The sequence below is a fragment of the Cynara cardunculus genome (assembly GCF_001531365.2).
Source record: "Cynara cardunculus var. scolymus isolate 2C chromosome LG 4, CcrdV1, whole genome shotgun sequence".
Classification (NCBI taxonomy): domain Eukaryota; kingdom Viridiplantae; phylum Streptophyta; class Magnoliopsida; order Asterales; family Asteraceae; genus Cynara; species Cynara cardunculus.
Genome location: NC_037531.1, coordinates 18,480,830 through 18,492,046, shown reverse-complemented (window position 1 = coordinate 18,492,046; position 11,217 = coordinate 18,480,830). Strand labels below are relative to the sequence as shown.

General features: G+C 32.6%; 1 protein-coding gene and 1 long non-coding RNA gene across 2 annotated transcripts; both read left to right on the top strand.

Moving 5' to 3' along the window:
* Positions 1 to 4,290: 4,290 nt before the first annotated feature.
* LOC112511152 (glycerol kinase-like) lies at positions 4,291 to 6,737 on the top strand. The gene is made up of 4 exons (XM_025116631.1): positions 4,291 to 4,573; positions 4,674 to 4,895; positions 5,268 to 6,234; positions 6,336 to 6,737. The coding sequence occupies exons 1-4, from the start codon at positions 4,440 to 4,442 to the stop codon at positions 6,579 to 6,581; spliced, it is 1,569 nt and encodes a 522-aa protein (XP_024972399.1). The 5' UTR covers positions 4,291 to 4,439; the 3' UTR covers positions 6,582 to 6,737.
* Positions 6,738 to 8,640: 1,903 nt separating this feature from the next.
* On the top strand, positions 8,641 to 11,108 carry LOC112511153. The gene is made up of 3 exons (XR_003069069.1): positions 8,641 to 8,826; positions 10,574 to 10,683; positions 11,005 to 11,108. It is a non-coding gene; the product is annotated as an uncharacterized LOC112511153 (long non-coding RNA).
* Positions 11,109 to 11,217: the final 109 nt, after the last annotated feature.

The following is an 11,217-nucleotide window of genomic DNA, read 5'->3' as shown; positions in this document are numbered from 1 at the left end:
GGTGGAGAAAGTTGCGTTTTATCTGATTGGATCTTTTAGGGTTCTTCGGTGCAACCGCAGTTTTAATCGGACGGTTAGATTTCAGCCATATGTCGTTTAATGGCTTTAAGACGCTTCTACTTTTTAAGATGCATAGTTTAGGATGAAATAGAACAGATATTGCTATTCGGTGTTTGTCATCATTTTTTCACCTCAATTAAAAGACTTAAAATATTAATTTTTATATATTTTTTATATTTTAATTAATTTATGTAATTTATTAAATATTAATAATCTTCTATATAATTTATAAAAACCACGTTTTTATCGTATTTTAATATTCTGATATTACCCTAATGAACTTTAGTTTAAGTTATGTTTATACTTTATATTTATGTGGTATGTTTTTAAAACTTTATGAACGAAAAAAGAAAATGATCAAAATAGTTTTATATAAAAAGTACCTAACAAACATTATGGGTTTATCGTTAGACACAAAATTTGTGACAAAATATAAATCACAAGTTTAGTGATGTAGCTTTAGAATTTTAGAGGTCATTTATCAAACATTTATAGATTATACGTTTTTTGGATGTCGCTTACTCTAAATGGGTGGGTACGATAAGGGTTAAAAAAATTTACTCAGTAAGCGAGTGGGAAAACTCTTGCAGGGCTAATTACTGAATAAGAAACGTTTACCTACAATCAATTCTAATAGCTGAAATTATAACCCGATAAAAAAAATTAAAGATAATGAATTTTGTCAATAAACATTTGATATTACAACTTTGTCAGGATTTTCTTTAAAACTCACCGATTCAAATCCTATAAAACCTCTAAAAATTTTCTTATTAAGACACCTAAAATTAATCGAGTTACATATAAACTGCATCAAACGTTGTACAAATCCCTTAAAAAAAACAATGTTTTGGTGAAGCAAATCAACCATTTTTGTAATTTAGTGATAAAAATATTATATATTTGATGGGATATTTGTGGGTCATAGTAAAAGTTGCATAGAGAGATGTGCAATTGGATAAAATTTGAGTTTGGTTCACCTGCCTATCCTCTTTCTAACAATCTATTCGGTTCTTATTTAATGTCAATAAATAATATATAATATAATAAATATATTTGATTTGTTAGGTACTGTGTATGGCATGACATATGGATCGAATAAAATTCAAGAATCGTTTCGGAAAACATTTTTGGTATATAATAATTCGATCTTATTAGATTTGGGTTTACGAATTTCGTATTGAGATAATTCTTAAGATTATTTTCCCTTTCAAAGGGTGTGAAATCGAGATTATCTGTCCAGATTCTCGTTTTACATATTTATATGATGGTTATTGACGGTTTAACGGTTATAATCATCAATGGATAAGGTCAAAGTTAGTTACAACTAAATCTTAAATGTGAAGCATGCAGGTCCAGGTCTTGTGGATACACTTGACTAGAGGTAGGACCAAAGACGACTAGCCTGACCAGGACCCCTCTGACCAAAGACTTACCGGATTTTCTAAGTCTGAATACACAGGTTCAGACTTCGCATGCTTTTTTTTCAGAGTTACCACCGCCAACGGGCTCTGCCCCTTAGAACCCCGCTAGGGGCGCTGTCCCTGATTCTCGCTTTATGACGATCTAAAGTGATAGAGATGACATTTGTAAGTGTGCACTCCACACTTCCTACTTATGTATGTTTACCCGTTGCCTTAATTGATCTCAAGAAAATCACAATTGCATCAAAATACTTGATGACACTAAAATCACCAATACAAATACTATCTAACAGTTACAAAATGTCATTTAGTTTAAATTTATTTTTAAATTATTTATTTTTTACCGGTGGACCATTAGCCCTTGTATGTTTGTCAAAACCATCACTTTCAGTTTCAGATATATTTTCGTGCAAAAAAATATCGATATATCAAAAACATATCTTATGAATACCTACGCGTATAATAATATTAAAGGATAAATGATATTAGAATGAAATAAAATTGAAGTTAAATGATCGATTTTACTAATACGACCGATTATATAACATGGTAATTTTGACTTGATATATTTTACTTTTTTTTAATTATTATTAGATGATAAACACGAATTATATACACTACACAAAGAGAATCACAATCGTTGATACAATTTGGATACCAAACTATCTTATCAATATATTTACAAAAAAAAAAAGCCATCGTTGTAGTGGTGAAATTGTGATACATAATCGAATCTTATTTGTTTTGGTAATTAATAAAGAATCCTATAAAATCTTTTCAATACCCATATATGGATTAAACCCATTTTAATCGTGCGACAAAAGCTATTTCAGTATGGTACAGAGTTGAAACTGGCTAACGTAGGGCAAAGATCCTAATAAACAAGTATAAATAGAAGAAGCATCTCCCTCACTATCCCGTATAGTATATAGGCCTCGTATTTTAAGTAAGAACTATGACATAGGAAAAACAAATTGATATTTCTTGCTTTATATGTTGTAACAAGGCTTCTTATGCTACAATTGTAAAAATAAAAGTCATAATGACATGGTTAGTTGTGTTACGGTGCATGTGAGATGTACGAGGTTCAATCTGTTGCACCTTCTTTATTTTTGCAAAACCGCATCAGCAAGAAAACATCATGAAAAATAAAATATGTTAAGTTAGAATTATTGTATCACATCATCCTCGGCAAAATTAACCTCTTATTTGCTAAAGAGATCATCAAAGACCTTTAATCATTCGTAAATGTTATTTTCTAGAGATATAAAACTCGTTTCATGTTTTGTTGTTTCACTGTGTAAGTGTTTTTTTTTATCTGATGTTTAGAAATTTATAATTTTCAAAACTGAAAGTTGTAAGTCTTAAGTGGATGTTTTGTAAAATAGTAGATGTATGTTTGGACAAAATATTGATTATCGGTAATATCATATTCCATGTGGAAGACAAAAAATTTGTGGCCCTATATGAAACCCGCCCCCTGAGCACCACATGTGAAGAGTTATTTCTTAAGTTGGTTTAACGGCAAGACAAATAAAGAGATTCAAACTTGAATTTGTTATGTATCTGAACAAAGAAATGCAAACCAATCCTAATCACTCATCTGTTTTATCAACGGTTGAGATTAAAACGGTTACATCATTTAACTTCTTGCATGATCTTTCACATATGTATGTATGTATGTATGTACATACATACATATACATATATATATATATATATAGGGGAGAGAGAAAATGCAAACCACTCCATTAGTATAAACCATGAAAAGCTCATTCAACCAATAAATTTTTTATTTCTTTAACTATGAGTGTTGATTCATCAAGTCTATTGTGGAAGACGTTCATTATGGACATTATCATCTTCATTCTATCAATTTTAGTAAACAAATTTCATTAAAAATGAGAAATATATGAAACAACTTCATTTTCACATACAACAAAAATATATAAAACAATTTTATCAAGAAATGAATTACTTGAAACAATTTTATGAAAAAATTCCACTAAACTAAACAATAAAATCCATGATTTTCATAACTTATACTAATGACTTGGTTTGCATTTTATCCCTTCCATATACATACAAATTCAGGGGCAAATGAGTTCATATAACAAGTGGAAGTAAATTGATGGTGAAAACTTCAATCACACATATCATGAGAAGTAGAAAAGGTACCAAAAAGCCACACCCATCCTTGTGAAAGAAAAGTATATCAACATTATTTTATGCTACATTTTTCTCATAATAACCAAAACACATTTTCCTTTGTAGCTACAGAGGTTTAAATACGATGATTTCGGGTTATCTGCAAAACGGATGGTTGTCCTAAAAGTAGTCGGCTCGCTTAACGGGTTGAATATCCAAATTAATAAAAAAATATTTTTAAAGATAAAATAATTATGAATCATATATCAAATTAAGTATTATATTCCTTATAAAGCATGCATAAATCATACTACCTTTTATATCATTAAGTTTTTAGATTAAAATATAGTTTTTTATATATCAAATTAATATAATATAATAAACCTTTTTTTAATTAGAAATATGATAGCCTTTTATTTAGTAAAATCAACTATTTGATTTTTCAATCTTGATTTATTTTAAACCTTCTATAATACCATTGTTTAAATTATCAACTTTAACATTATTTAAATATTTTATATTTAAATAATAATAAAAATTAATCATTTTCTTAGATAACTATGCATTTAACTTTTATAAAATTTAATTTAAAATCTTATCTAAAAAAGGGTCAACCATTATGATTTATGACCTTTTTGGGTAGTTGAGTATCAGAAAAAACAAGGAAGGATAATCAACAAGAAATCCCCAAAGTCTCAATAAGTTATAAATTCAGCCATAACCCTCTCCAATTTCCAACAAAATCGCCAATTTTAGGCTTTGTTTTTCCTGGATTTGAGAAATTTCGTTCGACAATAACGAGAAAAGAAGATGGCGAATGAACAAGTGTTCATTGGGTCCATCGATCAAGGAACGACAAGCACTAGATTCATCATCTATGATAAGCAAGCTCAACCCATTGGATCTCATCAAGTCGAGTTCTCGCAGTCCTGCCCACAAGCAGGGTAATCAATAATTTTAATTTTTTACAGTTATAATTGAATTTTAATTGTGAAAAAGATCTGAAAAAATCTTCCTTTTTGGGTTTCTGTTTGATATTTACAGGTGGGTCGAACATGATCCAGTGGAGATTCTTGAAAGTGTGAAGATTTGTATAGCGAAGGCCATCGATAAAGCAACAGCTAATGGTCACAATGTTGATAATGGTCTCAAAGCAATTGGTATCACGAATCAGAGGGAAACGACTGTTGTTTGGAGCAAGTCTACTGGGGTTGCTCTTTATAATGCCATTGTTTGGATGGATGTTCGAACCAGTTCAATTTGCAGGTATATTTGCTTCGATTTCATCAATCTTTTTTCACAACTTCTAGTTCTTGATCTAAACCTACTTTGTTTTCATCGAAAGTTTGGTAACCCGTTTGAGTTTTTGTATGGTTGGTATTCTTGTTAGCCTTCTTGTGGGATCTTGATCAAGATTCTATTTTGCCATCTTTTGGGCATACTGTTTTTGAATGATTTGTGTTCTTGTTAATCCTTTTTTGTGGGATCTTCATCAAGATTTTATCTTGCCATTTTTTTGGGCATACTGTTTTTGAATGACTTGTATTCTTGTTAGTCCTTTCTTGTGGGATCTTGATCAAGATTCTATTTTGCCATTTTTTGGGCATATTGATAGCTTTTAAATTCTTTGTTTTGTAGGAAATTGGAGAAAGAATTATCAGGGGGGAAAACCCATTTTCTAGAATCATGTGGTTTGCCTATAAGCACATATTTCAGTGCATTGAAGCTCTTATGGCTGTTGGAAAATGTAGATGCTGTGAAAGACGCTGTTAAGAAAGGGGATGCTCTTTTTGGAACCATAGATTCTTGGTTGATCTGGAATTTAACTGGAGGTGTTGATAATGGTGTACATGTGACTGATGTCTCTAATGCATCAAGAACCATGCTTATGAGCTTGAAAACACTCGATTGGGATGGATCTACATTGGAAACACTAAAGATTCCCAAGGAGATTTTACCGAAAATTGTGAGCAATGCTGAGGTTATTGGTCATGTAGGAAAAGGATGGTTGATTCCTGGAATTCCAATTTCTGGATGTTTAGGTGATCAACATGCAGCAATGTTGGGTCAATCTTGTAGGAAAGGAGAAGCCAAAAGCACTTATGGAACAGGTGCTTTTATACTTCTTAATACAGGCGAAGAAGCGATTCAATCAACACATGGGTTGTTGACCACTTTAGCCTTCAAGCTTGGAAAAGATGCTCCTACAAATTACGCTCTGGAGGGCTCAATTGCCATTGCTGGAGCTGCTGTTCAGTGGCTCAGAGACAGTTTAGGGATCATTAGTTCAGCTAGTGAAATTGAAGATTTGGCTTCAAAGGTTGACTCAACTGGTGGTGTTTACTTTGTTCCAGCTTTCAATGGGCTTTTTGCACCATGGTGGCGTGATGATGCCCGTGGTGTTTGCATCGGGATTACTAGGTTTACAAACAAATCTCATATAGCCAGGGCTGTTCTTGAAAGTATGTGCTTTCAAGTGAAAGATGTGTTGGATTCAATGCATAAAGACGCCGGTGAGAAGGGGGAAATCAAAAACGAAAAGGGACAGTTCTTGCTTAGGGTGGATGGAGGGGCAACCGTTAATAACACTCTTATGCAGATTCAGGTACATTTTCTAAAGCACATATTGTTGATTTTCTAATTTTGTGATCAACAATCAATATTAGTTGGTAGATTATATACTGAAGAAGTGAAGTGATGTTGCAGGCTGACTTATTGGGTAGCCCGGTGGTGAGACCAGCAGACATTGAGACAACAGCATTGGGTGCAGCATATGCAGCTGGTTTAGCGGTTGGAGTTTGGACAGAAGAAGAGATATTCTCAAACGGCGAGAGAATGAAGAAAGACACCACTTTCAATCCTGTCTTGAATGAGGAGTTGAGAAAGAAGAAAGTAGCCTCTTGGTGTAAAGCAGTGGAAAGAACATTTGATTTGGCTGATTTGTCCATCTAAACCAGAAAACCGCATAGAAAACCGCATTCAACAGCTTTTCTTTTCTTTTCTTTAAATTCCCTTTCTTCATTACAAAGTTTACTTAGATTACTTGGTGCATAAACATTATGTTCAATCTATCTTTGTTTATATTACAAGTGTTGGTTTTCATTTCTCAAAGCTATGTTTATACATCATGTTTGGATCATTCAAGTAAAACCAAGTGGAATTTACTTGTCTGTCTTCAACATTAAGTTGTTTCATTTTGTTGTTCTCAAGATTTGAGAAGTTCACTGGAATAGGCCCAAACAACTTATTGTAAAACAAGTTCAATGATCGAAAGAGTCATCGCCCTCACTTAACGGGTAACTCTTGATCCTTGTCTCGCTCTTACCGAGTAATATTTTTGGTCCTTATCATACCCATCATGTAAGTTAATATGACTTGGTAAGTGCTTACCCGTTAAGCCTTTGATAAACAGCCCCTAAAATATAACGGAACAGAGCGCAACTCTACTAGCTGCAAGTGTTCAGCCCTTGATTTATGAAGCTTTAGTCAAGGAGAGCACAAACCTTGAAACCACCCTTTCCATGGAATTAGATGCTAAAGATAGAAATCTAAGGGATGATAAAGCAATAAAGGACCTCAGGACCTCTTTTCTAAGGTTGTTCCCATTTTAGTGCATCAGACTACTCATAAAATATATAAAACATTATTCTGGTCTTGTATCTTAAACTATCATGACTTTGAAAAATAATTGAAGAATCGTGATCAAACGTATACAACACTTCAACAATCTACTTCATTTTTGGCCAGATATGTTTTTGAAATTTTGATTAATCGAACACATTAAGTTTTGCCATTGTAATATATACTTATATTTTACAAGACACGATAACACGAATGAAACCAAAACCACTTGGGTAAGCGTTAGAGGATGCAATGAAAGTCCCATTTTTCATGGGGTCGAATTCATGCATTACTAAAACCCCTTGTGTCCATGGAGATTCATCTACGATACTCAAGACTATTCATGGTCGATCAACGGACTTGTCTGTGCGTGTAAGCGGACCTGAATACCATCCAATCATTATCAAATTAACCTTCCTACCATTACAAGGCCTCCTAAAGTCTTGAGTGTCATAAAATATGACATTTGGAAAAGATGTATGAACAATACAGGTAGTTTTAGAATTTTTTCCACCATTGAGATGACATGAAATAATTACATAAAATAACGAAAAATAAAAGTTATATTGATAAAAACCATAAAAATTAAAAATTGTAATAAATTAAAGTCATAAATTATAAATTTATATACACATGTGCAGCTAATTAAGTTTGGTTATTGTCATACAACAAAAAAATTCAAATTAAAATTGAAATCAACAAAAATTCAAAAATATATATTTATTAGTTAAAAATACGTGAAAAACATTTGTATTAAAAATAAAAACAATAAATCAATTGATGAGGGACCCTTGAAATTAAAAGGAAAAAATAAAATTGGTTTAGTTTAAGAACCTTCCCTTTGCCAGGTGAACGGAACCGGTGGTTGTGTCTTCGGATGTCTAGAAAAGAATCAGGAACCCATCTATTCAGTTATAATTGATCGAGCATAATTGGATATTCAAATTGTAATTCGATTCGATCGGATTGAATATTTCAACATCCAATTTGTATCGGTCGGTTCTCGGATGACAGTCTAGAACAGACCAAATCGAATCGAACGACCGACATCCCATTAATCATCTGAAGACCATCCAATTACCCATCCAACCATTGTCCAATTATCATCCAATTCATTTGTTGTCAAATTGCTTAAATTGAAATTTGTTGTGTGAGGTTTTGAATTTTTAACTTCTCTTGTTTTAATTTTAACACATTAAAAATGATTAATTAATTTGTATCATTGTTAAAGAATTGGATTGAGAATCCACTCCCATTAAATCACCCATTGGATATAAGAAATGAAACCCAACATCTGTCATTTTAATTTTTTTTGGGCCAGATTTCAGAGACCCAACTCACGGTCGCAGCGCATTACTCAATTTAATTAAAGTGGGTCAAGGCTCAAATTACATCCAGCAACCCAGATCCAATTACAACTCCTTCTTGCACAGTTGCACATGCACATGAAAACCACCGGCTTCAATTCAAGTTCCTTTGATTTTCATTCAATCAGCTCTTAATGTAGTCTCCTAATGTGTTAGTAGCCAATCCTTAACCATATATAATGATCTACTCCTACCAAAGCACGATTCAGGTTGGTTTTTTTGATCGATTTCATTGAATTTTCTTTTTTAATTTCTACATTAAATGGTTTTATCATTGTTATCCAGTATTCTTGAGCCGGATAGCAACCTAAATAGCTTTCTATCATCATCTCGAAATCCAATTATTCGCCTCGTATCAACATACTAAATAACAATAGGAAGTGAATGAAAGCCTAAAATGTAAATCTTACCTCCAATCGACGATTTGGGGGTTGAAGAACCCTAGAAAAATCTCTTAGATAAAAATCTTCAATTCAGTAGTGACTCCCTCTGTGCTGATAATAAATCAATTTAATATAACCACAGGTTGTTGGTCACGTAGGAAAGAGATCGTTAATGCCTGGATGTTTAGGTGATCAAATGCTTTATCTCAATTCCTTTCACTTTTGCCATGATTGACGGCCACAACTTTTGCATTTTTGGATTGATAAGATGGTGTAAGGAGTACATATTAATCACTTTCAATGTGAATGAAACAAAAACATTTTCATGTTCCAACAAACTTTCAAATTTCCATATGTTTTTAGGAACATTACATAATACTTGTAAAACGTTAAGTCAATGGTCAATTTCAATCCAGGCAGACCTCATTGCCAACCACTTAATTCATCTATTTGTGTGACTGTCTAAAGGCAGTCCATGCACGGTACATGTACTAAAAACTTAACATGACAATGAAGTTCTTGAGTCGACTTTCTTCTAAGAGTGTAGTGTGTGGTATCCTTAATTCAAACATTGTATATGTGTATATTCTTAGTATGAGTCGACTTTACTTAATATGAATCACAAAGTCAACGTTCAATTTCAATGTATAAGTCTATTTTACCGATTACTAACCATAATTTTGTGTTTTGGAGATATAAGATAGCATTGGAGCATTATATGTGGGTATCAAATCAAAAACCTTAGCTGATGAAATGCTATGAACTAAAATGATTTATTAAATACATATCAATATTATATTTGTGTGAGATCAAAAACCTCACTCAACGCAATATGCTATTGACTAACAATAATTTGACATGTTGGTCAATCTATAACCATGGATTTAAAGTACAAAAACGTGGTCATCGTCGGTTCCCCAAAGAAATAAGGTCGATCCTATGTAACCATTTTTTAAGTGCATAGTATTTATATACGGAAAATATAACAAAAGAACTCAAATACCATATTCACCTTTGGTAAGATTTGCGCCCCTGACCTTCCGATGAGGTTAAAGGTCTGGATCGTTAATCCAAAGGCCCTTTAGTATTATAACCGGTTCTTTCAACCATCATTATTCAAATATGGGACTTATTGAAACCGTTGGATTGGTTATAAGCAATTCATTAGTTTGGGCTAATGTTCTTTTCTCTTGAATCTGCACCTACTTGGCAACTTCATTGTCGAGGTTATATAGATCAGGGGTGCAAAAGAAATCAAACAATTCGTCAATCCGTCCAACGTAACCCAAAAAGAGACGAACTAACCCAGCCCAATCTCAACAATTCTCCAAATATGTTTTATGTTCTCTCTCTTCTATCTTCATTTTGAAGAAATACCTGGTCATTCTGTCGAAAACAATTTTTATCAAATTTTAGAGAATTTGTCGGAATCACCTATCTTGATGAGTTTTATCATGACTTTAGGTGTCAGTTTGTTCTTTTTAAGCATATCTTACCTCCGATTGACGATTTGAGGGTTGAAGAACCTTAGAATTTGGATCTCACATTACAGCTGCTACTTTTCGTTTTGTAGGTAAACTAATATTTTCAAAGCTTTGAAATGGATGCGAGTCATTTGATGTATTTATATGGGTGATTATGGAACCGTTTTTGTTGTCCAAAGTCACAGGTCCAGAGAAGAAGGTAAATTTATTTGTTGTCTCTGTCGATATTCCATTTGAACGAATGGCAAGACAGGCCCTTTGGCTTTCAGTCTTATCAATTGTTACCCTAAACTTTAATATTTCATACTTCTCTTCTATTATTATGATAAAAATTTCATGGTTATCACAAAAATAGAGATTTTGAAGACCCTTTTTTTTATTATCAAAAGTTGGTTCTAGTAGAATCCAAAATAATTTTGGAGGATAAAAAGGGAAAATTCTCTATCCTAAATTTATTTATATGCTATAAAGTTCCTGTTAATTGGCCATATATGAAATTAATGGATGGTTGATTTTTCAGAATTTGGATGTTTAGACAATCAACATGCAGCAATGTTGGGCCAATCATGTAGGAAAGGAGAGGCCAGAAGCAGTTATGGAACATTTGCTTTTATACTTGTTAATACATATGTGCTTTTATCCTGTCTTGAATGAGGAGTTGAGAAAGAAGAAAGTAGCCTCTTGGTGTAAAGCAGTGGAAAGAACTTTTGATTTGGCTGATTTGTCCATCTAA